The sequence below is a fragment of the Neurospora tetraspora genome (genome assembly GCF_033439725.1).
Source record: "Neurospora tetraspora strain CBS 560.94 chromosome Unknown B0H65scaffold_5, whole genome shotgun sequence".
In the NCBI taxonomy this organism is placed as follows: Eukaryota; Fungi; Ascomycota; class Sordariomycetes; order Sordariales; family Sordariaceae; genus Neurospora; species Neurospora tetraspora.
Genome location: NW_026944387.1, coordinates 1102391 through 1129316, shown reverse-complemented (window position 1 = coordinate 1129316; position 26926 = coordinate 1102391). Strand labels below are relative to the sequence as shown.

At 54.0% G+C, this 26926-nt stretch overlaps 6 protein-coding genes across 6 annotated transcripts; 2 read left to right on the top strand and 4 right to left on the bottom strand.

The window, feature by feature from the left end:
* The first annotated feature begins 2314 nt into the window (after positions 1–2314).
* On the top strand, positions 2315–4344 carry B0H65DRAFT_221813 (uncharacterized protein). The gene is made up of 3 exons (XM_062822060.1): positions 2315–2579; positions 2961–3119; positions 3194–4344. Exons 1-3 carry the CDS (start codon positions 2504–2506, stop codon positions 4261–4263), a joined length of 1305 nt encoding a protein of 434 aa, XP_062680310.1. The 5' UTR covers positions 2315–2503; the 3' UTR covers positions 4264–4344.
* Positions 4345–12753: 8409 nt separating this feature from the next.
* On the bottom strand, positions 12754–17218 carry B0H65DRAFT_221748 (uncharacterized protein). Its single transcript, XM_062822058.1, has 3 exons — positions 15564–17218; positions 14914–15503; positions 12754–14861 (listed from the first exon to the last, which is right to left on the bottom strand). The coding sequence occupies exons 1-3, from the start codon at positions 17015–17017 to the stop codon at positions 12859–12861; spliced, it is 4047 nt and encodes a 1348-aa protein (XP_062680309.1). The 5' UTR covers positions 17018–17218; the 3' UTR covers positions 12754–12858.
* Positions 17120–17790, bottom strand: B0H65DRAFT_468477 (uncharacterized protein). The gene has a single exon (XM_062826962.1). It carries the CDS (start codon positions 17415–17417, stop codon positions 17160–17162), a length of 258 nt encoding a protein of 85 aa, XP_062680308.1. The 5' UTR covers positions 17418–17790; the 3' UTR covers positions 17120–17159.
* Positions 17791–18443: 653 nt separating this feature from the next.
* On the bottom strand, positions 18444–23425 carry B0H65DRAFT_221583 (uncharacterized protein). The gene is made up of 4 exons (XM_062822055.1): positions 23398–23425; positions 18962–23142; positions 18797–18898; positions 18444–18631 (listed from the first exon to the last, which is right to left on the bottom strand). Exons 2-4 carry the CDS (start codon positions 23063–23065, stop codon positions 18527–18529), a joined length of 4311 nt encoding a protein of 1436 aa, XP_062680307.1. The 5' UTR covers positions 23066–23142; positions 23398–23425; the 3' UTR covers positions 18444–18526.
* A 628-nt stretch (positions 23426–24053) lies between these two features.
* B0H65DRAFT_221625 (uncharacterized protein) lies at positions 24054–25266 on the top strand. Its single transcript, XM_062822056.1, has 2 exons — positions 24054–24912; positions 24980–25266. Exon 1 carries the CDS (start codon positions 24203–24205, stop codon positions 24800–24802), a length of 600 nt encoding a protein of 199 aa, XP_062680306.1. The 5' UTR covers positions 24054–24202; the 3' UTR covers positions 24803–24912; positions 24980–25266.
* B0H65DRAFT_221646 (uncharacterized protein) lies at positions 25233–26879 on the bottom strand. The gene has a single exon (XM_062822057.1). The coding sequence runs from the start codon at positions 26716–26718 to the stop codon at positions 25663–25665; it is 1056 nt and encodes a 351-aa protein (XP_062680305.1). The 5' UTR covers positions 26719–26879; the 3' UTR covers positions 25233–25662.
* Between the last annotated feature and the right edge of the window lie 47 nt (positions 26880–26926).

The window sequence follows — 26926 nt, the reverse complement described above, 5'->3', positions numbered from 1 at the left end:
CCCGCTCTGCTCCGAACCTGCCACATGCGCCTGCCAACAGCTTTCAAAGGGGGAATGCCCGACCCTTGATGCTGGGCCCGCCGCGCCGCGCCTGCCATGCTTTCATCATTTCCATGATACAACAAAGCCCGAGGTTGTGATTGCCTGTCTCAATGACCACCCCCAAGGCAGGTACGTACTCGTCTTCTCGTCTCGGTCTTTCCAGGTTCTTCCCTATGTCGCCGCTCATATTGCCTTCAGCTCGCGTTGGAATTGTGTGTCTCCCGTCTATCAAGACAATTGTCTTGTAACAGACAACCTACGGGTGAGATCTGACTGTGACAGAACTCGTGCCTGAGTGAAGCGTGCAGTGTAACTTCCAACGGGGCAACCTCCCATGCCCACCGTCGGGTCTGGGGCTCCATGTGGTTGTAATGCGAGGACTTTTTCTAGGTCATCATAATCAAGGATGGACTCGGAGTTGAAGCTTACCTCTACAGCTTACCTTGATCATATAGGCAGGTACCTACCACCTTCTTGCCCTGAGCCCGGAGCTTTGTACCTCATGCGAGCATCATAGTCACTGCGACTTCCTCTGCAACTTGTGCAACCTGTGCAGCTGCGGTCAAAGGTTCAACTGGAAGGAATCAAGCCCACCACACCCGGACTGCACCTGCTCTCCTAGCATCCCGATCTGGCAGCTCCCGTTTCGTCACTTCACCCCGGGCTCGCCTGGTGTTCCCGGCTTGGGGTCTTGCTTCCCTTCCAATTGATGGATGAGCATGCCGGCTTTGATCTGTTCCATCATATCTCCATGTTCTGCAACATTTGCTAGCCTTATTTCGACCATAGCCCACCCCAGACGGCAGGGGCAGCCCATCCCACAATGCCCAGGAATGGACGACGGGATGCAGTGCCAGTCTGCCAGTGACTGCACGCAGTGAGTGTGTGGTTCATCAGCAGCATGGGCAGCACGGGCAGCGATCCATTCATCATGATCTCTCTTCGGCCGTTCCTATCCCGCCGTGGCCCATGCCTCCTCTCCAGGTAAAAGTGGCATTCCCCGAGCCCCCATATCCCCATATCGGAGGGGACAGGGAGACCTTAAAAAGACCGGACCACCCTCTTGCCCGTCGGTTGCCGACCTTGGGATACCTTACTCTCCTCTTTTCTGCTCTCACGTTCCTCTCTTTGCCCCTTTGCGTTTCCCAATGAGAGCGGCGTCTCACCTCACCTCACCTTGGCGGTTAAGACACCTATCCGACGTACAGACCTACCTACCTTGATCTGTCTGGAAATCAGGAAGTGTGCTTGACCTGTCGCCCGGTTGCCGCAACATCTCGATTGACTTGAACGTCCACTCGAGCAAGTCTTCAGCCAGACAAGCTGTACTGTCGAGTCGCCGACCCGGATATCTTGAGCTGGGAAAATTACATCGAAACATACCGTACATCTTACTACGCGAATACAGTCAGCAATCTTCACCCCACCCCGACTCCAGTCTCCGGGTTGGTCTCCAGGTTGGTCCCCCAAACAGTGCAGCTCAGCCGAGATCCCCCCCAGGCCCGGAGTACAAGGCGAACCCTCCCGACATCATCCCGTGAGGTTGCAGCAGGATTGCAGGCAAGCAGTGGTGTCCCATGTACTAGGAGCCCCACTTACGCCCGCCAATTTCCAGTCGGTCCCCGTTGGAGTCCCCGGTCGGGCAACCCCCCAGGGCCCCGTCACCTTTCCGCCCACCGCACTAGCCCACCGTCGCCCACCGTCGCTCTCGCGCCCGCGACTTATACACGAACTTGGGTCAAATCTCCACTCCAAGCCCACCTTGCCTGGTCCTATCTGCCATCTTTATATGCTTGTTTCTTCACCGGAGTCATCGGCATCTTTTGCTTTCCCAACTTTTTTTTTGGTCTTATTTCCCCCCCATTTCCCGTCGACCTATACCCAAGCGCATTGGCATGAGCATTTGAGAGTTTGCGTGTTTCGACATCTTTTTTCCACTTCAAAGAATTTTTCCAGGTGCCCATCCCCCGAAGCGAGAGCTCACATCAGTGCACTGGACCACCCCAATTATAGAGGGCGCATTACCCGGGAGTCTCGACCGCACTTACATCAATCGCCTGCAACCGTACACTACCATCGATAGCTCCCCGATCGAGTCTGCACTTTGTCGCCCCTGAGCAGCAAACCACCGACATACATACAACTCCGAGTACCAGCTCCGGCGCAACAACTTCAGGGAACCGAGTCGCAGATACAGGACGCGAAAGTACTGGCCGTGATTCCGCCACCAGTCACACATAACCAGTTTTGGGGGAGGAGAAAAAAAAAGTTTGGCAATAGGGTTCTTGTGCTAGGATCCAAGCTCCGATTCCGCAGCAGCGTCACCGCACCACGTCAGCGATTTCTAGATATTCCAACCCACCCAAGTTTCCGTTGCTAGCTCCAGCATTCTCGAGGCCTGAAGTCTGAGGTCCGATCGCCAGCATCACCTTCAACACCAAACCTGAAACCTTCAACAACCATGCTTATCAACGGTGAAAAGTGGGCTTGCGAGGCCTGTGTGAGGGGCCATCGTGTGAGCAACTGCCAACATCACGGTGAGTAACTCCATGTTGCCGAGTTCGCATTCTATCCCGTTAGCCCTACCACTTGATCCATACTGCACTGCACTGGAAGGTCGGCTTGAAAGGCAAGGGGGCGAGAGTAGGTCTTGGGTGGTGCTGGAACCTGGTTCCAAGACGAGGTGACTAGCCTTGTTGAAACCCCCAGATCGTAGAACCGTGGGCAACCGTGGACAACCGTGGGCACTCGGATCAGGACATCGTGAGACGATGGGACCGGGAGAAGCATTGAGGAGGGCGAGGGCCATTTCTGATCACCGAAGGCGCAGCTCATGCAATTGGCAGCGTTTACCCAATCGTCTTGATACCCGGTCTTTGCGTTCGGAATTTCGCTAATTTTGCGCGGTGCGACTGCAGATCGTCCACTCCAGCACATCAACAAAAAGGGGCGGCCGGTTTCGCAATGTCAGCACTGTCGGTCCATGCGCAAGTATCGCGCCTCGCATGTCAAGTGCGACTGCGGTGAAAAGACGAGCAAGTGTATTCACTTGCAAGTAACGGTCGAGGGTCACAAGGGTGAGCATCCAGTCTTCGCTGTGCCGGGTTGATGAGGCTGTGCTTTGTCTGACTCTCATATCGTCTACTTGCAGAAAGCTGCTGTTGCAACCATGGCGGTCGCTGTACCTGCTGCCACAAAAAGGAGCATCCTCAGCTCGAGACCGTCCCCGAATCTGACTCGGACAAGAGCTGCTCTTCTGTGTCGCGAAGCTGCTCAAAGTCCGCTTCCCGTAACAGACGCAGGGCCAACACAACCAACTCGGATGCCATGCTCTCTTTCGATGCCAACGGCCACCACAAGCCCACGTACAAGCATACCAAACCCTCGCAAAAGTGCGGTCCTTACACGCTCAGCAGGGGTAACTCCATGCATAGCACCACCTCAAGCTTGGGAGCTCGCTCCGTCGATAACTTGGACGTCAGCGGCAGTGGCATTGCCATGCAGCGTGGAGCACAGTCCGAGTCCGCCTCGCCACTTATGACGGGCTCTTCGACGTTTGCCCAGCTCAACGGACAGCTCCCTCCTCTGGATCTTTCCGGTATCAAGTACACCCCGTATGTCCCCAACAGCGCGGACTTCTTTGGCAGTCTCTCCGACAATGACCAGCCCCTGTTCAGCGCCGGTTTGAGTGCTACCTCTGTTGATTGGAGCCACTACGAGGGTCTCGACTTGGGCAACAAGTCGGCGGATTTTGCTCCGTCCAGCTATGGCCAGGCGCAAAGCTACGGCTCCTTCGATTATTACGGATCCGAGTCGCTTTCCACCTTGACCACCAACACATCCACCTCGGGCGACATCTCTGAAGTCGAGGACTTCTTGCCAGCTCTTGATGACTGGGAGACCGCATCTGGTTTCTGTGCCACTACGCCCGGTAGCGGCTTTGGGTTTGGCCAGCCCCAGCCTAACCTCTACGGTGCGGCTGACCCTTTCCTTGACTTTGAAGAGTTCAAGATGATGAAGGCCGGTGCCAAGTTTCTGGCAAACAACTCGTCACTTACCAGTGAGGATTCCAGCCTCTTGACGAGCAACTTGCCCGATTTCAGCAACTTTCCCCTCGAGGATGATCCGGCTTTTTGGATCACTCATTACGGCGGTTTGGCCCTCCAAGACCCCGCCCCAGCCGATGGCACTGTCCACCCGCTTTGGGATGGCTCATCATGACGAGATCTGTTTTCAAGTTACACCAACGAAGCGATGTTTCTTGCCTTTCTCGGATACCCATGCCCCGTTCTTAGTCTGAAATAACAATCCTACCACATATACCGTCGGTTCGATACGATACCATGGCCCAATACGCCTGTTCAGTATCAAAAGGACCAAGGGATGCTTCAACATGGAGGTGGTTATGATGGTTTTCTTTATATCGGCGCAGCAGAGAGTTGTTCTTCTGTCGTTTTCTTTTCGTTTCTTGTTTCTTTTGGGTATGGAAGTGGCAGGAACGAGACGATTCATTTGACTATTTTGTTTCTACCAGTTGCATCAAGGCTTGATTCTGTCTTGTTTGGGTATGAAGGCATCGCATATATGGCACTGGAGTTGGCGGCACTAAAAAATAAGAGAGCGAAAACAAAAAGTTGGAAGGCCTTTTGCTATATCATCTGTTTTACATATACCATTTTCTATTTCATATGCATTTACGATCAGCCCTTCTCATTTTCGCAACAATACCTAGCGAAATGCGACGCTCCTTCTTCGGTTCGAATGTCAAGTACCTCATGCTGTATCACAGCAAGTGTGCCCCCCGGCATTACGAATTGGCGTCCTGGTATTCTTTTACAGGAATTTATGGGCAGCCGTCTTCCGTTGATCAAGTCTTATTCCTTGTGCCATCTTCAAGGGGCTGGGGGCTTCTCTTTCCTTTCATCGCCAATCCATCGCTTCGGCCACAAAAGCATGTCACCGTCACCATCATCATCGTCCGTCAGCGACGTCGGAACTTGCTCCAACATTGCTCACCGATAGGAGGCCAACACACAAAGTGGATGACTGGCTTTACTGACTCGGCGTGTTTCTGCCCATGAAGAGGAGTGGATGAGCTGTAGTTACCAAAACTGCAGTGATAGCGTCGCGTTTCGTCCAATACGGCCCATCCGAGCTACCTCTACCGAGCAAGACCGAGTTTCGTCCTAACCTCCCCCACTTTATCCACGATCAACCTTTTGTTGGCGTCTTCCACTTGTTGGCATCCAGGGCATCGCGATCGTTGCTCGGGATCGACAGCTAAATTGCACCAAACAGTGTAGGGGTAACGGACAAAGTGGGAATCGGGCACCTAGCCCTAACTTTGGCTTGGCGCGCCCATCTTCGGTCAGGACAGTGGAGTTCCAGGTCAGCAAGCCCGGTCAAGCACTGTTGAACACAGTCAGCAGCGCTGTTCGTTGTTGTTACAGCGCTGTGGTGAAGTTCTTCGGAGAGGAGGGTGGGTAACGGCGTAGCGCTGATGTGGGGCCGGCAAGAGAGAACGGAATGCCTTGATGACGTTGAAAGGTGGACATGGGCAGATGTGCTAACAATGAAGCCACGCTACCTTATACCGCCAGGGTTCAGAGCTTGCGAAGCTAGGGGTTTGGGCTCATTCGGCAGTCTTCACATACCACCACCACAACCACAACTTCATCTGATATTGCTGACCACGGCAGTTGATTGTCGCATCCCTAGTGCGCATCTACCCTTCCTGTGATCTTACGGCAGCGCACAACCGTTACTTCTGAATTCTGAACGCCGTGGGCATATCAAGAGGATATCAGCGGCGGCAGGGTTCACGATACTGTAAGACTTGCTTACGTACGGCGAAATACACATGCAGCATTTTTATATGCCCCACAAGCCTATCGTGCTAGGGCTCGCGAGCGGCAACTGACATCTGGCGCCAAGCTAGGCAAGCTAGGGTTCCAGCATGCCGGATCTGGTTTGGTGGCACGGTGGGTAGGAGGCCGATCCACAACCTGTGAAATCGAAATCGAAAATCCAATTCACAGGCGCACTTGACGCGCGCTGCGCAAATTTCAACTTTCTGTGCGAGTGCGGAATGTTCGTCGCCAATTGGCCATCGGGCACATTCACGAACGGCAAACAGTCCATCATCGGTGTTCTCACACGTGCGCCATACCACCGACAATGCGCCGGAGTGACGACAGATGGGGAGGGACTCAGAGGTTGGAGTAGCTGGCTACGATGCCATGACACGCATGCGACGTCGATGTTTACATTTCACCCGGGAAAGATGCGCGGGAAACATGGTGTTTCAGGGGTAATTATAGGGGTTAAACAAAGGCGATCACCCAATTGCATGCGAGCATGGGGACAGGACGTCCGGCACGGCCGGGCGTATGGTTTGGGCAATCCGGAGACCACTCCGATTTCAACGTCCAACGGTCCAACCTCCACAAATTGGTGTTATTTCCGCTCCTTTGCCCCGTGGGCTCTTTCTCCGTGGTCTCCGGTTTTTCTGATCTTCCTGGAGTAAAAGCTGGAGAACGGGGTACCGTTGTTGAGGAGGCGGTGCTTGACGGATCTGCAAACGACCAGTAAACGTCGAATCATCATGAGCTGGTTGACCGACCAAGTTGGATTTCAAACAGCAGCTTAATGAAGTAGCGGTGATTTATGTCAGCCGCAATGTGAGGAGGCACCGAGGACGGAGCAATTCTTCCTTCAAGATTTTTGTGTGCATCAAATGGCCATAGGACGGAAGAGGAAGCGAGACGAAAAGTGAAGCTATCTCCACTCTACCCCGACACTTGTCACTGGATCGCCGATATTGAAACTGCACACGCGTGTGCGGATAATGCCGAAAAGAGCTGGTCCATCGGTTGGGATACCTTGACTTGTCGATCCGCAGTGACCACTACAATCACTAGGCGCTGATAGCGGAGCGGGTGGTGTCGTGCTTGCGACGACAACGATAGGCTGTGACTCGAGGCTGTGGGACGTGCCAAACTTTGCTAGGCTCGGTCAACAGCATTTAGGCTGGCCTTCAAATCCGAAGGAGATTCGGTAGGTCCTTCGGAGATAAAAGACCGTCCGTCTCGGTTTGTCAAAGCGGGATTGTGGGTCAGGCCACCCGAGTGGAGGACCATCCTAGCTCGGACGCGGAGGTGAGGACGGTTCGGCAGGGACAGTGCCGGACACGGAAACTATTGTTGTCGGCGATCTTATCGCATATCTCGCACACACACACAACACATCCGGAGCTTTGCCGCCCCGTTCGCCAACCTCAGTGCTGATGATACGAGACCATCGATGCAGTCTAGATTTCTGATCCAGGGACTTTTGCTCTTCGCGTAACTTGGATATGTGGCGACGCTATTATTGCTTTCCGGGCCCTTTTCCAAGACGAACCACCTGCCTCGAAATTCATTTCAATATCACGAACCACGCCGTCGCCATGCTACCGTGACTCCAGGCCCTCGCCCCCTGAAGGTATCACGTACATATCGGCCCGTTGCCGACCCCTTTAGGTTGTAATCCCGGAGGCGAGGTGGACACAATTTGTGTGCCTCCATGCGGCCGCCGAAACCCTAATCTCCATCCTCCGGGCCCGGTCTCGAGACCCCAGGGACCCGCCCGGAGCTGCCACGGAACGGACCGGGGGGTTTACACGGCGCATACACTAACAATTTGAAAGCAGAAGCAGGGGTCAAAGGTACCTTGAAGGGTCCCCGCCATCCGCCCGCCCGCCCGCGACCCGTCGCGCGTCGTCCGTCCATCAACTGTACATATTGTATCGTGTATGTATATCTGTCTGGTTACCTCCGTGTAAGCTCAGCACCTCAGCACCTCAGGAAATCCCAAACGGCGGACGTCGGTATAGGTCTCGTGGCCTCCGTTCTCGGTTGAATTGCGTGATCATCCACAAGCCGCCGGGCGGCGCGCCAATGACTGTTCTCACCGACAAAACCCACCCTGAGCAACAATTAGTCAATTACATACTTTTGGGTAGACCACCGTAATCTTATACACATCACGGACCACTGTGCACCTGGATGTCGGGGAGTCGGATAGCAAACTCTGCGCCTTCACCCCAGAACAGAGAATATCTAGACTCAACCCCGGGATGGCAAAAAACCAAAGGGATGAACAGAACGCGATGAGACGAGACGGATGTGAGACGAGCTATTGGCATCTATCGCATTGCGATTCCAGAACCGATCCTTCACTAACCACGGGGAGCACGGACTCCGATAAAGTGTATGCTCTTTTATAGTCCGATTTGGGCTGCGACCTATGAGGCTCAAAATGGCCGGGACTAACCAGGGCCGGGACTAACCAGGACCGGGGCGTCATGCATATGATTGACTGGACTGCACTGGACTGCACTGGACTTCCACGAATCCATAATCATTCTTTTCTCGCCACCCCCTTCATTTCATTCAACGCTATAAAAAGAAGCCAAGCGATGGAAGAAGATAAGAACATCATCTTGAAAACAATTGGATATGTGAGCTGAATGAGAGGCAACGGCAGTTGACGTGACAGACAAGCACAGTTGGCTTGGTTCGGCAGTTGCATGAGGTGCTGTCCTCTACAACACAACTTACACCATGACAAAGGGCGTAGAAGCTCGTCGTTGATGTCCCAACACCGTCGATGCATGACTGAGTAAGCGGAAGAAGTTATCCCAAAGAAAGAGGGGCGTTAACGCCGAGCATCTCATTCCACAATGCTCACCGGAGAAAAGCATCCACATAACGAAGCACTCCCCCTTTTTTTCGGTCAACCAACCAAACAAGCCACTCCTTGCTGGACTCACCTCCTCTCTCCAAGTCAGATCTCGATGTGAAGGGTTCCTACTACCGGGATCCCAATCTGATAAGATGCTTCGCGAAAGGGGTTAGGCCTGCCCTACCCTAAACCTACCCTACCTGCCCTACCCTACCCTGCCCTTGCCCTTGCCCTAGCGCCCCCCTCGCTTTGTCTTTCCCTTCCTGTCGTTGCCCTGCCCTGCCCTGCCCTGCCCTAACCACACCCTCTCTACTCGGGCTAGGCTAGCTATACCCTATGTGAAGGACCACGTGAACAAATACGTACTAGGACTACCACCGAACCTCCGGACCTCCGGCGCCCCGGATGCCCGGGCACCCGGGCGGTGGTGAATCGTTCGTTTACCGTACCCTAAGCATAAAAGTTATGGGATAATGGCCTGATGCGTACATGTTAACCTAAGATGGCGCACTTCCCTTTTCATCGGCTTCGTGAAATCAGGTCATTCTTCTACACTACAGTATGCTATCATCGGTCTAAACTCCGGACACCGGGGCACGGGAAGGAAGCGAGGAGGAAAGTGGTGGGGAAAACACGGAGAGGCGGGGGGGCACAACGGGGACGCAACGGGGACACGGAGAGCTGGACTTCCTGGAGAGAAAGAGCTGGAGAATGGAGATGGCGCCGGTAGGACACAAGTGGACAACAAACAAAAAGGAAAGAGCCGAGAGAAATGGAGCCTCGCGAGCGACCGAGGGTGAGTAATCGGATATCAGATGCTTACTGGCATTGCCCCTGCTTTGCACTCTGGCCTGGGGCAGGATTTGTTTTGACGTACAGTACGGACTTCACCCACCCAGGCTCCTTCGCTGGCTTCGTTGCGCTGGCTTCTTCGCAAGCTTCACTGGTTCAGGAATCAGGGGTAACCGGTAGACCGATCATTCCCTCCCTGTGACCAGTGACCAAGAGGTATTCTGGATTCATGGGTGCTGGCGGGTGGCGGATGGATGAAAGCTGAAGAAGGGGAGAAGGGAAGGGAAGGGACGGTCCGCCTTCGTATTCGTGAGTATTCGTGGAGGATGGATTACGGGTTTGGGACTGTATGGTTACCGTATGGTACAGCGCTGAAGGGCACCGGGACACGGGGTGAGGACGACACTACCGACTATACAGACAACGACAAGTACAACAAGTAGCTTAAGCGGTCCCGTTGATCTTCCGTGATCTGCCCATTCTCACGTACAGTATATGGATAGAGGGCAGCCGGGCGAGTCGACAAGGGTGTCAAGGCGAACGGGCCAGATGGCCAGATCTAAAGAAAGTGAGCTACGAGCGTTGAAAACAAAGAGTCCGATGAAGGCCTAGCAGATGAAGGATGGCGAAGCGCTCACTCGGAAGTTGGCTATGTACCACCAGGCCGATCACCATGTTTGAGGATATTGTAGGTGCCGACATCAACAGTCTTCCACAAGGCATAGCAGGTTATACTTGAGACTTTATCCTGGTAGGTGATCTCTCTGGCTAGGAGTTACACTGTCAAAAACTATCAGAACGACTTAGTCGCAAAAGAGATAGGTTACCACCTAGGTAGGTTCTTAGAGGGCTGTCATAGTTTATATGTTACTCTGCACTACACCACCAAAGCCACTCAGCGTTAACGAAGCAAACTGCGAAGCGGTAGAGACACTTCAAGGAACCTCCTCCTCCTCCACCACAAATGATTAGAAGTTATAAGTATTGCCAGTACTAAAGGAAACCCCTTTCGTATGAGAGTTTCTGAAGAGGGGACCACAGACGTAGCAGTGGGCTACGTATGTACAACGTTCGAATACGGGCCACATGAACGTACCTAGCCTTTTTTTTTCCCCCAATAGAGGTATCGACTGCTGGGCATGAAACGTTCTTTAGACTACAGTGCCTACCCATCACGGCTCAGATTGTGTGTGAGCAACCACAGTAACTGGCCCTTGGTGCTTAACAAGCACATGGGACATGGGATGACGAGAAGTCTAATGTATCTGTTGTTTCGAAACGGTGTTTTCGAGTGTGAGAGCACAAGAGTGTCAAAGGGCGCGACAGTGTGAGCGGGCAAGTGTGAAAAGGGAGAAGAACAAGATGAGTATGATATTCTAGTGTACAAACAAACTACTTACCAACACATGTATCCTACGATGAAGCGAGGAAAGGGATGTCATGATACCACACTGTAAACTGAGGGCTATATAGACAAACTCAAATGATGGGCCAAACTATTTTCTTCACCACCTGGTTCCTCTATTAAGAGACTTACTTGCCCAATGTTAACTGGCAATGTAGCTCAAATAAACCAACGCTGTTCATATAATCCTTGTGATCAAACCTTATTCCCTCTTTCATCTTTCCTCCCTTCCATTTTGCCGATAAACGACGACGGGAAACAGCAACTGTAGATAAAAACTAACCATGCAAGAACGAAAGATCAAAGATGCTCCTGTCCGTCCGCTCCCAATTCCCTCAACCACCTCAGCCACCCAGCCCAGCCACCCAGCCCAGCCACCTGAGCGTGTAACTACTTGTACGCAACATGACAACCTGGAAGCTTGACGAATCGAATCGACCGGATCCATAGTCCGCCCTTTTGTTTTTGTTCATCTTTTGAGCCATCCTCTTTTCTCTTCCCCCTTTCCCACTCCTTTTTGTCTACACGAAGCAAGAAGATATATATATATAAACTATTCTTGCCGAGATGAAAGATGCTTCATCACCCTCACACGTTCCTGAAATACCCCAGCCACCTAACCACCTAAGGTTGTATGTATCTCTAACCCAACTTGTCAACCGGGAATCTTGAAAGTTTGTTGGCAAACTGACCGTCCCTGGGACCGCGATTTGGTCTCTCCTCTTTTGTTCATTTTACTTTTGGGGTGCAAGCTTGGCTGGTCAGATTCGCTCTAATGCTGATATCAGGCCGAGAATGTGTTGGTAGTTGTGACAGGGTGGGTGAATCAGTCCATGACTGACTGACGCCGTCGGGAGGGAGGGATCCTTCTAGCCTCCACTCCAGCCTCTAGCCTCTAGCCCTCAGAGGCTGTTATAATTCTGGGGGATCGGTTTGAACCTCATGAAGAAAGGGACAGGACAGGACCGCCGGAATGGGAAGCCCGGTTTTGCGAGAGCTAGGTATGGTAGACCGATAATTGCAGCCAAATGACCGTGAAAAGGCTGAAAAAGAGGCGGATGGATGGATGACTCGAATCACACGAAAATGTTGAGAAGCGTCTGAGGCTAAACCAGCTGGAATGAAGAAACGGGAAGAAAAAAGGATGTTGATAAGACAATATATAGAACAAAACAACCCACTCACTTCAACCGAACAAAAGTCTCGACTTCCGCACCGCTACCCTCTCGCCATCTCCCAACAACATGAACCATCCTAGTCTCGATCCGATGTCGCCCTCTTTCCATCTTCTCCTTTGAGTCCTTGCTCTTTATCCTACAAATATCTTTGTCCATGCCACCCACAACCGTCACTGTCATGACCTTTTTCAACGCATCTCATTCCGCTTTGTCCTCCCCCTAGGGCCTCATATGTGCGTTCGAAATCCCCTCCCCGTTTGAGTTCCCTTCCCTGGATTCGTAATCCTTTCCGATGCCTGCCGCGCGAGTACTACCTAGTAGGCTAGAACTGCGCACAGTTACCGACCAGCTCAGTAAGTATCGTACAGCTGTGCAGTATCAGGTAAGGTCCCTGTGCCAGCCAGTCCAAGGCAAATGTTCAATGTTAACGGTGATAATGTCAGGAGACGCCTCGGTGGCAGACGGGTGCGCAGGCTGCTCAGGGTTTTGTCCGGTCCCAAGCAAATAATGACAGCCCGACCCCAAGCCATTCACACCATCATCTGCGTTTCTCCCACAATGACGACCACCTGGAACAGGACCATACCCAGAACCCGGCGCATCCTCGGTGATCATAGACACAACATAGTTCCCATCGTGCGCCATCTCCACATCCCCCCCATTCACATCAACATCCATATCCGGCGTCACAAAAAACGTTGCTGGACTTTCGAAATCCTACTTCGAAGTAGTCCCATTCCCATTTCCGCCGACAACCCCATTCCCATTTCCATTCGCGTTCCCACTACCAACCGTTCCATTCCCATTATTGTTCGAATTCCCACTGCCAGCACTACCACTGGTATCACTGGCTACCGCTACCGGGTCATCGGCATCCCCAAAGCAAGTCAAATACCCAGCCTTCAAAAACGCCTCCGGCTCATACGGCCTGCTGGACAGTTTTTGTTGTTGTTGCTGCGACTGCTGTTGATGCTGCTGCAGTGTCTGGAGGACCAATTGCTGCTGCTTCGCCACCACTTGTTGCAGTTGAGCTTGTGCTTGAGCTTGCGAGAGGGGTAAGGAGGAGGGTTGTTGCGCTGGTTGGAGCTGGGCTTGGATTTGTTGAGGCTGATGAGGATGGTGTTGAGAAGATGCCTCTTTTGATTCAAACCGCTGGTGGTGGTATGGGTGCTGCTGCTGCTGCTGCTGCTGTTGTTGTTGCTGGTCTTGTGGTGGGTTCTGAGGGGGCTGGGATTGGGATTGGGATTGCGATTGTTGGGTAGCCTGTTGAACAGCTTGTTGTGCCTGCTTCTGTAGTTGCAGTTCTTGCTGCTGGCGCTGATAATGCTCGTAGATCTCGGCGGTGTTGAGGCCTAGGGACCCAAAGCCTGAACCGAGGGAGAGAGCGAGTGAAGCGGTCAGGCTGGCTTGGCTGGCGGAGGTGCCGTTGGGGGTGATGTCCTCTTTGTTTGCGTTCTGGGAGTCAGTGGTGGTTGAAGAACCATTGGGAGCATCCACGACCGGGGCGGCAGAGGAGGCTGTTTCCCGAGCAGGTGATTCCGGTGCTGGTTGTTGCGAATCTGGTTCCTGGGCGGATGTGGTGTCCGTCTGTCCCGGACCAGCAATCCCGTTTTCATCGACTGGACTTGCTGACAATACATGCTGCGGCTCTTGCTCAGCTTGTTGTTGCCTGGGCTGATGGTCCTCTGGTCGGTTCTCGGGCTGAGGTTCGGTCTTGAACTCGTGTTCCTCATCCGACCTGTACTCTGTCTTGAAGTGCTGCTGCTGCTCAGGCTCAGCGTGCTCTGCGCCATTGGTATGGCGTTCCTCGTTGCTTCCAGGAGCAGCCCCTCCCATATCCATGTCAACATCCCGATCCGCACTTGTCTCTCCACGACCCTGCCCAGCGTTCCCTTCCGGATCAAGAGAAGTTGGCATAACCTGCGAAGCCGGATTGACAGAGGACAGTGCCGCGCTCTGTTGCTGATGATGCGCCGCGGCAGCCGCCGCAACCGCCGCAGCTGCAGCAGCCACGGCAGCAGCGGAAGAAACCATGTTTTCCGCACTTGCGTCATTGGCACTCTGTTCCACCCCAGCAGCCACGGTAGCCAAGTCCGCAAGCTGCTGTAGTGGCTGGCTGAGGCTTTGACTTTGCAGAGCAGCCTGAAGATGACTCTGGACTTGTGACTGACTGGAAGCAGCATTGTTGTTGTGGTTACCATTGACGACGGCTGTTGAGCTCCGTTCCCTGTTTACCAAGCTGGCGCTCATAATCTTGTCCCGCACCACGCCGGTCCACGGACTGGCTGCTACGCGGAAGTCCAACAAGTCTTTCAGCAAGCGGCCTGCATCATCTTTTGTCCTTTCCAGCTTTTCGAGTTCTAGTAACGCCAGGGAAACCAGACTGATGAAGTGGTGATTGAGCGGAGTCAACAACTCGGGATTGCCAGTAAGGATACCGACGATGTTGGCGCAGTCTTGGAGGGCAAAGTCTGCCTTGGCTCCTCCTGAGCACAGGTCCACTAGCAGACGTACGTGCCAGTAGGCCAGTGGTAATGTTGGGTCAGAAGACGGGGAGGTGATGAGATCAGCGGGAAACTGCCACCGGAAGCTTTCCATCAGCGCATTCAGGAGGGATGCGACCAATGGCTTCTTGGTCGTCAACGCCGCAAAGTCCGAGGGCGTTGGCGCGGACAAGGTAAGGAATAAGGGGATGAACTGTGTCAACAAGAACGATATTTCTGCGACGATTGTCAGCGAGCCACGCTCTCCCAAATCAACGGACCAACTCACTGGTGTAATTGTAAACCACATCGCCCATAATGTTCCTCAGTCCCGGCGTAACCACCACATCCGAGCTGATCATGCTCGGCGCCGCCGTACCCACCGCATTCCAGCGGTCCAAGGCAACCAGTGTCCACCACGCTCTCAGTGCGATGTTCTTCTCCGAATCAGGATCCAGGTCCAGATTCGGATTGACATCAGGAGGGGGCGCAATGTGCAACTTCATTATGTAGCCCAAACCAACCGCCTCACCCAGCAGCGAAAGCTTTTTGGGACCACCCCGTTGACCCTTGACAGCGCTGATGCCGCCGTAGTCCGCTTCGATGATGAGCATGATGAGCGTCTGTAGGCACACAAGGTCGGCGACTGGTGATGAGATTGTGCGAGGCTGGGAATCCCACTCATTGAGAAGGCCATGGGAGGTCAAGGAGTTGCAGTTCTCGCGGCCGGCTGACTCGGGGAGCATGGGGTTGAGCATGGCGAAGAGAGCGTGGTAGAAGGCCTCTTGGAGAACTGGTGGGCATTGTGAGAGCATGGAATGGACGCGATCTTTCTTGCTGGCTAGGATGGGGAATATCCGGTGTACGGAGTTTAGGTAGCTGGGATACGGTTAGCTTTATTCAGTCTCTTTTTCCTCTTGTTTGCTTCATGATACTCACCACTCAAAAGCAACATCAGAGATCTCCCTCGCCTGCTCCAGCGGCTCCTGAGACAAGCCATTGCTAGCCAACCCATCCTGCGACGCCGCATCAGCGGCAGTCTCAGAAGCCTGCGCTTGCACTCCATTCACATCCGGACTCTGCGACATGGCCAGCGGCTTCGGCACAAGATCATTCACCGAATGGATCTGAGGATAAGTCGGATGATACGGACGAATCGGCCGATGCTCCGGCGCCCGATTGGCCTCGGAGCCCCAACCCGCCAGCCGCTCATGAGCCGGAGGAGTAAAAGTCTCGCTCGAGATGCTCGAGTATGGCCTCTTCCTGCCGTCATCACCAGGGATGGGAGACCCAAATGCCTCGGCGGGCGTCGTCCTCCTTCTATCGAGGGGGTCGGGCACGGCAGCGCCGGTCAGTTTACCCTCGATCGTGTTGATGCGATCGGCCAGCTCCTTGATGTATCCCTTACTAGGACCACGCTTCTGGGGGACGCGGCTAAAAAGGCATGGGGCAGATGACCGTCGACAGTTTGAGCAGGGCTGGTCGGACACTTCGGATTGAGCGTCGCATTTGATCTTCTTGCGACGACACTCATCGCACGCCCTGGAGACCTTGCTACGCTTCCGGGGAGGAGTGTTATCCTGGACAGCAGCGCCATACTGAGGGTGGGCGCCTGCGAGATGGTCAATGGGGATGTGAGTGGACAGATGAGCTGACGTAGGACCAGGTGTCTGCTGCAGCTGCGATACCTGCTGAACGTAGTGAGGATGCGTTTGTACTGGAACCTGCGGTTGCTGTTGCTGTTGCTGAGGCTGCTGTTGTGATGTTTGAGATGGCTGCTGCTGCTGAGGTGATTGCTGTTGCTGCTCCTGCTGCTGACGATTTTGATCCTGCTGCTCTTGCTGTTGTTGCTGCTGCTGTTCAGCATGGGACTGCATCACGCTCTGAAGCTCATGGTTATGGTTCTGCAACTGAACCTGAAGTTGTTCCTGGAGGTCTGGGTCGCCGGCGTCATTCTGCATGTCCACGTCCTCGGTCTGGACAGGCACATCAACCTGAACCGGGACCTGTAACTGCTCTTCCTGAGCCTGGTTATGAGAAGCGGCGGCGGCAGCTATGACAGGGGCGAGGTCCTGGGTCAACTGGGCAGCCAGCTGCAAATCCTCGTTACTTAGCGAAGGTCCCGGTCGCGCATGCTGATTTGGGGAGACAGGGTCTTGTAGTTCTTGCAGTTCATGAAGGTCGTGGTTTTCATGATGGTCGGTGACAGTGGGAAGGCCGTCTGGTTGATCTGCCCCGTCCGACTGGACGGCCTGGTGCTCCAACTCGCCTTCCCTTTGGGCCGAGATATGGTAGAACTGAGCATCGGTGGTCTCGACGCTGGGAGAGGGGTAGGGGTGCGAGATGCCGGTCATGACCTCGTCGGCTCCCGGGTCGGGCTTCTTTTCATCCATGGCGACTGGTGTCTATCATGTAGGGTCTGTCGACCTATAGTATATCTGAAGTGTGGTGTTGTGGATGCCGCTGGTCGCAATGAAGGACAACGGCAATGATATAGCTTAACTGGCTAAGAGTCACTTTGGATTACCATCAGTATTAGCATTGGGACGGGAACCATGTAAAGTAACAAGAAGGATGAAATGGTGGTGCGCAAGTCCATAGTGAGTGAATGGAAAGATCAATTGAGGGTTTTCTATCGACATGGACATGGACATGGACATGGTGGTGGCCGGCAAGTGGTAGACTGCCGTGGTAGTTGACATCTAGGGCAACTAACACAGCGAGCATGCAAAGAAAATAAAATCGCAACAGAAAAGTCAACAACAACCAAAGTGCATGACACCAAATGACCATGTTGCAACTTTGGTGTTTTGATACAAGAAAGGATTGAAAGATTGACGCTATGTCACAGTGCAAGCGCAACCAATGCCATGATCCAAATGTGTGGTGTTAAGTGGAAGGAAGCCATTGATGGGGCAGTGTATAAAAGATAAGATGGAGGGGCAATTGGAAATGAAAATGAAGGCATGCGGTCTCGTCTCTTCTCGTCTCGTGGACGTACCTGAGGAATTGAAACTATCCCAAGTCGGATGGGATTAACTTGTTCACGCTCACTGTCTCTCCTCGCAGCGGAAGAACTGACTGCTCCGAAGTTTTGACCGTGGCCGTGAGGAGAGAGAGGAGATTGGACTGAACAAAGACAGCGAGTGGTCACTGCACCACACTTGGCTCGCCTCCTGCCTTTCCATTGGACGAGACCACAACTCGACAGGGGAAAGATGCACAAGCACAACATGGAGAAAATTTGAAACTTTTTCCCTTATCAGCTTATCAGACGCTCCATTGGGGTTATGTACTGCGTGTCACAAGCACGCCCTCTCCCGGCATGCACACCTCCCCGCCTCTTTCATGCCTCGGTGAAGGGAACGGTGACACGGTGAGACCTTAGCACTTCACCACCCCGATCCTCGGTACAACAATCTCTTCTTCCAGTTACCAACTACTCACATCGATCACCATCGCTATATCATACAGATCCACAAAAGATACAAGGCTCGGTGAAAGAACAAGTTTGACAAGAGAACTCGACAAAAGTTCGCTTGATTAAAAAAAGTCAACGCCATGACACGGTGCCCACAGAACACCCCTTCCAACATGGCTCTAGATAAACAGAATTAGGAGTCATTGATAAATGAACCAGATAATAAAGAGCCCATAAGCGTCGGCCAGCCTCCTTCCTACCAAAAAGAAAAAAAAAGGAGAAAAACCCGGAGGCGGCCCCGACCTTTTTTTCCATATTCCATCAGCATGAAATGATCATCAAACACATTACATGCCGTCGCGATATCGTTGTGTGTATATATAACCCAACCCTCATGTTTTTTTTCCCGATCCCACTCACACGCCTCAAAAAAGCACTCAACGAGCGTCTCACATCAAGACGCGAAGCGGATCATGGATAGTCAAGCCTTGATATCCGTAATCGACTGGAGCATCTGCGAGTTCTGGTTGCCCAGGTCCTCCGTGAACTCCGCCAGCTGGCTGACCATCTTCTGGGCCTTATTGATCTGTGTCCATCGCCAAAGTCTGTTAGAACATGTTTCTAAAGTGTTCTAGAAATACGAATCTCTGGCTCTGGGTCTGGGGTAAGGGTATTAGGTTGTTAGAAGGAAGGGCAAAAGGGCAACAACAAAAGAAGCCAAAACAAAAAATCAGGCAGGGACTTGTCGCACCGAAGCTAATGCTGAGGATGAGTTGTCAGGCTCAATCTCACCTTCCGCCGCGGCCTTGTCGCCATTGATCCCGTTGACGCCCGTCTCGTAGGTATAGTGGCTCTGCAGCATCACAGTTAGATCTGTCTTCCTATCCGTAACATGACCGAACCGGGGGGAACTTACCTTGGCCTCTGCGAGCTCAGCGTCCTTCACCTTGAGCAGCGCCTTAAGTTCGACAATCATCTTGTCCTCCTCGGCCAACTTTCGGGCGTAAGCCGCCTTCTGGTTCTGCTCCTCCTCCACCAGCTGCGTCAGGCTGTCGTGCATGTCCTTGTAGTCAGCCTCAAACGTCTTCTGCTTAGCCTCAGCCTCGAGCTTAAAGGCCTGGAACTCCTTGTGAAGAATGGCGACCTCCTCCTTGGCACTGGCCAGCTCAGCAGCGTGCTTCTTCGCCGTCTCACTGGTAATGGTGAGCTCGCTCTCGAAGGACGTCCTCCGAGCAGCGAGATCTTGCTCGAAGGCGGCCTTGAGGGCATCCTTCTGCTCCTGGAGTTCCCGCTCATGGGCAGCCTTGATCGCCGCAAGCTCCTTCCTGAGGGAGTCGAGCTCCCTAGTATCCGGCCTGGCGTTCTTGACGGCATCCAACTCCGCCTGGGCAGTGAACTTGTCCATCTTCTCCATCGCCAACTGCTGGCTGACATTGTCCAACTCTTCTTGGGCCTTGTCGTGCTCAATCTTGATAGAGGCAAGAGTCATCTCAAGTTTATGCTTGGCGGCCTCGAGCTGAGCCAAACCCTCAGTCTGCTCCTTGAGAGCAGCCTCATGGGCGGCCTTGAGGCTCTCGATGGCCTTCTCGTGTTCCGCATTCAGGGCCTCAAGCTGAGTCTTGACGTTCGCCGCGTTCTCCTTCCTCAAAGCCTCCTGGGCTTCTTGGTGTGTCGAAATCATCTGCTCGAACTCGGCGGCGTTGCTGTCCTCCAACTCCCTTCTCGCCTGGTCAGCTGTTTGCTGAGCAGCGGCAAGCTTGGCCTCGGCCTCAGCAAGCTTTGCTTGGACGGCCTCGAGGTCGCTCTTGAGGCTAGTCGAGCCCTCAACTTCGCTTGTCAGCCTCTGCAACTCCTCCGCATGCCTGGCCTTGACATCCTCGAGATCCTGCTTGAGGCTGTTTGCGTTCTCGAGCTCGGTCATCAGCTTCTGCACCTCCTGGGCGTGGATGGCCTTCAGTTCCTCGAGGTCCTCCTTAAGATGGCTACCGTTCTCAAGTTCCGCCGTGAGCTTCTGGACCTCCTCGACATGCTTAGCCTCGAGCTCCTCGAGCTGCTTCTTGAGGCTATCGCCACTCTCAAGTTCAGCCTTGAGTTGCTCAAGCTCTTCGGAATGCTGCTTCTTCAATTCGTCGAGCTCGAGCTTGATCTTGTTGGCATTCTCAAGATCAGCCATCAACTTCTGGATCTCCTCGGAGTGCTTGGCCTCGAGCTCCTTCTTGATCTCTTCCAACTGGGAACCATTGCTGCCATCGACGGACTTTTGAGCAGCGGCAAGCTCTTCGGCATGGCTGGCCTGTAGTGCCTCGAGTTCCTTAGCCAGAGCAGCCGCGCTCTCACCCTTGAGGATGTCGATTTGGCTAGAATGGCTGGCCTTGAGGGCCTCAAGCTGCTCGAGGCTGGCTTCTTCAGCCTGCTGTCTGGCAGCGGCCTTGGCACTCTCGAGCTCCTCGGCAACGCTAGCCCTCAGGGCGTCCAAGGCTTGTTGATGCTCGGCCTCCTTAGCCTCCAAGGCCTTGACAGCAGCTTCGTGCTCAGCCTTGGCGGATTCAAGGGCCTTGGCGTGCTCCTCAGTAGCGTCCTCGTGAGACTTGGTGAGCTCGGCATACTTGACTTCAAGCTCCTGGAACTTGCGCTTGAAGAAAGCATCACCCTTGAGGCTTTCGATCTCGTCCTCGTAGTCCTTGCTGACCTGCTGCAACTGCTTCTGGTGGTGATCATCGGCGGCCTTGTGTTCCTCCTTGAGCTTTTCGATGGTAGCCTCCTTTTCCTTGGCCTCCTCGGTGAGCTCATCAACACGCTTTTGGAGCTCTGCAGTGGCAGCCAGGTCCTCCTGCAACTTGGCAATGGTGGCTTCCTTGGTCTTGGCTTCCTCGGTGAGCTCTTCGATACGCTTTTGGAGCTCCTCAGCAGCGGCGAGCTCCTCCTTGAGCTGAGCAATGGTAGCCTCCTTGTCATTGTTGTCGTTGCCAAGCTCATCGATGCGCTGTTGGAGCTCGTCCGAACCGGTGGTGTTGTCCTTCAACTGGGCAATGGTAGCCTCCTTGTCCTTGGCCTCGGCCTCGAGTTCCTGAATGCGCTTCTGAAGGTCTTCGGCAGCAGAAGTCTCCTCCTTCAGCTTGGCAAGAGTGGCCTCATAGGTGGTGTTCTCTTCGGTAAGCTGCTCAATGCGCTTCTGGAGATCCTCTGCAGAAGCAGTCTCCTCCTTGAGCTTGGCAATGATGGCCTCCTGAGACTTGGTCTCCTCGGTAAGCTCGTCGATACGCTTCTGGAGCTCGGCGTGAGTGGCAGCGGCCTTGGTCGCTTCCTCCTTGGCAGCCGACAGTTCAGCCTCCATGTCAGCGACCTTGGCCTCCAAAGAAGCAAAGGAAGCCAGCTTGGATTCGAGCTCGGCCTTGGCCGACTCAGCGTTCTGCTCGGCAGCCTCGAGTTTAGCCTTGAGCTCGGAAATCTGGGATTCCAAGGCATCAAGCTTGGTGGCGTCGGCATCATTGGCAGCCTGCGAGGAGGACAACTCGTCGATCTTCTTCTGAAGCTCGGCAATGGCGCTCTCGTGGCTAGCCTTGAGTTCCTGGATGGCCTTCTCATGGGCTTCGGTCGCTCCATCATCACCGTCTTGCTGCTCCTGAGCAAACTTGGTCTTGAGCTCCACTAGGGCTTGCTCATGCTGCTCGGTAAGAGTGGCCTTGAGGGCCTCAATCTCAGCATTGTGCTCCTCCTTGGCCTTGCCGAGACTGGCCTCGGCTTCAGCCAGCTTGGCCTGGTATTCAGCTTCCAAGGTATCCAAAGACTCCTTCAGGTTGGTGACCTCGGAATCCGCAACATCCTTGGATCCCGCAGCATCTGAGAGCTGGCTCTTTTGAGCAACAAGCTCAGTCTCAGCGGAAAAAAGCTTCTCCTGCAACTCGGCGATCTGCTTATTGAGGGTCTCGATCTCGGCGGTATGCTCGGCCTTCAGGTCAGTGAGGGCATCGATATGCTCTTGGCTGGAGCCATCCTGAGCGGTCTCTTGCTTCTCGGAATCGGTGGTGGAGTCGGCGGCCTTTGCGCCAAGCTCTTCGATCTTCTCCTGAGATGAAGTGATCTGAGACTTGAGCTCTGCGATTTCGGCCTCGCTAGCTTCCAGCTTGCTCTTGAGCGCCTCGATCTCCTTGGCAGATTCGGCAGCGGCAGCGGCAGCACCGGCGCTCGAAGCCACCGAAGGGCGGGAAGTGTGTCTAGCAGTAGTCGGCGTGGGACCAGTCGAGCTAGCCAGAGAAAGACGCTTCCTTGCAGCATCAGAGGTGGGTGTCGTAACTGATGCGCGGGAAGCGCTCCGAGCGGCGCTGGCAGCAGAGCTGGTGGTGGTTGGTGTCCTAGAAACGCCAGTGGTGCTTGTTCTGGGTGATACGGTGGAGGTAGCTGGCTTGCGAGCGGCGGCTGTAGTGCTCGAGGTGGTGGTGGAAACCCTCGTGGTGGGCTTGGTGGGCGAAGCACCGGTGCTGCTGGGGGCCGCCGATGTACGACGGGAAGCGGTCGTGGACTTGCTGTCAATCTCGGAAGCAGATGGACGGGTGCGGTGAGAAGCGGTCGTGGTCGAAGCAGCGGTCGTGGGGCGCTTAGGGGCGCTAGAGATGCTGGCCGGACGGGTGGTGGTCTTGCTGGTCGCGGTACCAGTGGTGGTGCTGGTACGAGTGGCAGAAGAGGCGGTGGGCTTCGTAGCAGTGGAGGCGGCACCGGTAACTGAGCGACGGGCGGCCGCAGTTGTGCCTGTTGTGCCTGTCGTGGTACGCTTCGCAGCCGCGGTAGGGGAGGATTTGGGGCTTGCGCTCTTGGGGGATGCTGCCGTCGGCTTCGCGCCCGCATCCGCATCGGCATCCGCATCCGCGGTGCCGTTGGTAGATGGCTCAGCCTCGGCCTCGGCTGGCGGCGGTGACGGCGCGCTCACTGACTGCTCGGCCTCCGACTGGGCGGGCTCTTCCTGGGTGGGAGTGGGAGCATCGACCTGCTCAACCACCTCAATGGTGTTGTCGGCTTCCGACATGTTGGGCTATCTGTTGATCGTAGGACGGCGGGGAGTCGGGTGTAAGTCGAGTGCGTAGGATCAACGGGATACCCTAACTTTCTATGTGGTATTCCAACAGGTCAGCAATTTATTGTCATCCAACTTGAGTCTTATGGCGGTCGGGCCCCGCTGTGTATTTAAGCTTAACGGGAGCTTTGCGGTCAACAAGCTCAAGCGCCGCCCCTCTTTCCGGCAAGTACACGACTACAACCGGTGAAACAAGTTCCAGCCAGCTTCATGGACGCGGGGGGCGAAAGCGCAAAGCCAAAGAGCTTCTGGCAGCTGGCAACAGATATGGAAGAGGCGCTCACCGTTGGTATCTTTCTTTTCTGTTCTCGTCCTCCTTGGAAGCCAAAAAGTTGTGCGGATCGGGGTAGACGGGATGATAGCCACGTCTTTGACCGACTCGAGGGGAAAGAAGAAATCGGATAGAAGGGTCCTGAAGCTATAACAGCCCAGGGGCAATAATTACAAAAAGAAGATACAAAGGGGGGAAAGAAGGAAACCTTTGCTTCTCGAAGGAAAGTTGTGGAAGTTGTTTACAAGAACAAGAGGAAAGGGGTTGGGTTGGCGGCGGGAAAACTGAAAGGGGACAAAAAGTCGGGAAGCAGGTACCACCACCGCCCACCTCACGCTGTCCATCTTCCGGCCACCGTTGTCGCCCGCCGTACCCGCACCAGCGAATTGGGGGATCTGGAGCTCCTGCTGGGGACCTCATTGGGGGGTTCGATGCGCTATGGCCCAACTTGGGAAAGCGCGGGCAGTGGTGGAGATTCGGGAGAAGCAGGACGCCTCTTCTTTGGGCAGGGGAACCCATCGTCTTCAGTGTCTCACATTAAAAAGACAAGTTTCAACTTGTGGCATCTTTGACATGTTGACATCTGACTTTGTTGTCATTTCAATCTTGACGTCCTTTCAGTCCAGCTTCATGCAGTCGGCTGGTGCATGAACACCCTCTCTGCCGGCATGATACTGGGAGTGACTGGGAGTGACTGGGAGTGCACACCACCAACTCAATGGCCAATGCAGAATCTTATCACGGTCACCATCACCGCCTTGCATTGAATGGCTTGACCTCCAATCGGCTCTGATACGCAATGGCCTTGGGGATACAGAATGATAGGTCGCTTAGAACAATCCAACCCTCCATTATCACAATCACAGGCTTTGAAAAGGAGGTCTTTATCAGCTCTGTCTTACATCGTGAGGCCTTGTGTTCTCCTTGGATGTTCTGGATTCCCATGTTTGAGGGTGCGCTACACAACAGCCGACAGCCGACAAGGGCCCCAACCGTTTCAACCGGAAAGTCATCTTGGCCACAAGCATCCTGACTCTGATCATCCTCAAGGATGGCCATATCCCCTATCCTTGGACGTTATCAATGCGCTTCGAGGAAATCGACGACATCGAACTTATTCCCCGCCGTCTTACCCTACCTACACAGCTGTCGGACGTAAGGGCGAGGATAGGCAGCCATGGTTACCCAGCTGCTTAATGCCGTGTCTTGTGTTCCAGCTCAGTGTAGTGTATCTCATCTCTCCGATTCTCCGGGTCATGTCGCCCATCATAGACGATAGACCTGTAGTTACAGCCGAGTCAGTCGATGGACCTGCTGACCCAGAGCTTTCGAAGCCAAGTACACCATCGCTCTTGATCTCAACCCGCGATAGCCCAATTGAGACCCATCCATCTTGCATCACACGGCAACAGACATGAGATGGTGCTCACCGGGTCTCTTCGATGGGCTTGTATCCCAGTCGTTAGCTCCCCGCATTGGACTCGACGGCGGGGAAATTAAAGCCCTCATGAACAAAACATAATTCCAGGTAACTCTGCTTCATGCTCAACGTCTTACCCAACGTTTTACGTATTCCCATCCGTCAAATAACTCAGTCACAGAAACAGCTGTCGTCCAGCTGGCGGTGAGCCTCAACGCAGGAACAACTCACTGTTGGATATCCTCTCTCCACTCAAGTCCACCGGCCCCGTCATGGCATCAACGGCTGGACCTCAGTGGTTCCTTTCTACCCCCGTTTCCATAAAACGCCGCTCCGCAGCGTGGACCAATCGGAACCAAAAAAAACATTAGCCTCATATAACTTCACAAAAGGGGCTCGACTTCTCGATTGTTTTCGTAAAACCGGCAGATGGCGAGAGCTTCAAGTCTGCCGTTGTAAGAGCTCGACATCTCGAATGTGATCAAGTTTAGGAGCCGTACAAACACCGATTGTCAGCTAATTGGGCAGTTCTCGTTTTGGACGGACCAACCACAGCATGGCAGCCTTCTCTAGACGTCGTGTCTGCAAGTTGACCAAGACGCATAGAGAAAAATCGCAAAGAAATGTTTAGTACAACAACTGAAGCGAAACCAGCCTTAGAAGATCAGAAACAGATCTGTACCGAGTCTACCGGCAGATTGCGTTACACAGTTGTAGATCACTTGGGACCCCTGCCCCTGAGCAGATCAGACATCCCATGAACCCCCTTCTCAGTCTCATAGAGAGGGTTAGGGTTAAAGGTATAAGCCAGCGCACAGTGATAGCATCTGACCTGCTCAACCTTCTCGACACTGATGATCATTCCCTCTCTTCCCCATCCACCCCCTCCCGGTTCTTCCCCTCCCCTTCCTCCTCCTCCTCCCTCCTCTTCTCCCAAAACCCCTTCCCATAACTAACCACCACCTCCTCCCCCCTCGGCACCCCGACCTCCCTCGCCCTTCCCACAGCCTTCTTTCCCGCCGGCAGTACATAAACCGCCATCGTCTTTTCCTGTCTTGGCGGATCCCAAACCACTTTGAACTCGGCATTCGGTCTCTTCATGAACAACTCTTCCTTCTTGCTCTGGGGTTTATATCCAGGGGGGAAGGAAGGGTTGGGAACACGGCGGTAGTCATTCACGAAACGGGCTTCGTTGCCGCACCGCGCGGCGTCGATGGCGAGGTCGAGGGCGTGGTCGAGCCAGAGGTCGTAGTCGGATTGTTTGTAGTTGTATTTGACTTCTGGTGTCGGTTCAGTTTTGCTCCCTTCGCCCTCGTCCGCAGTTTTTTGGTCTTGGTTCACATCTCCGTTCTTCCCATCCTCACCGTCCTTCTCCCCATCATCGCCCTCTCCCCCACCCTCCTCAGAGACCTCAGGAAAAACCAACCCCCCACCCCACTCCTCCCCTCCCGGATGTATCTCCCCCAAATACCTCACCACAAACTCTCCGGGTCTCAGATCCCTCGCCGCAAACAGACCCGCTTGTCCACACGCTGGATGTCTCTTATCGGTAATGGGTAGAATGACTGCCTTGGTGCTGCATGGTCCTGGAGCATAATCGGCCGGTAACTCGTCGAGAGGTTCGATGGAGTCGGGCGGTGGTCGGGTGCGAAGGGCTGAGTAGTGCGAGGGGGTGAGAAGGGGGGAGAAGAGCGGGGTGGTGAGGTAGGGGAGGTGGGAGGGCCAGTTTGGAGGGAGGTTGCCGGAGGGGTGGGTGGTTGTTGGGAGTGGTGGTTGTTGTGGTTTTGGTGTCTGGACTTTTGGTGGTGGTGGTTTGCGCTGCGGTTGGGGCTTTGGGGGTTTTGGTCCCAACTTTGGTTTTCCGCCGGGGTGAGATTTCTTGGTGGGTTTTTGCTTTGTTTCTTTTGGTGCCATTTCTAACGACGTTATGAGGCTTGTTTGCGCTCTTGCGATGAAGAGGTGTTGTTTGTTGGTGTTGTGGTGTTGAGGTATCTTGGCGTGATGATGAAATTTTGGAGTGCGTATTTTACCGTTATCTGTGCTACTTGGTAATTATCACGGGTCTTGGTTGATGATCCCGTCACATCCGATTTTGTATAGAGCGAGGGGTTGAGAAATATCA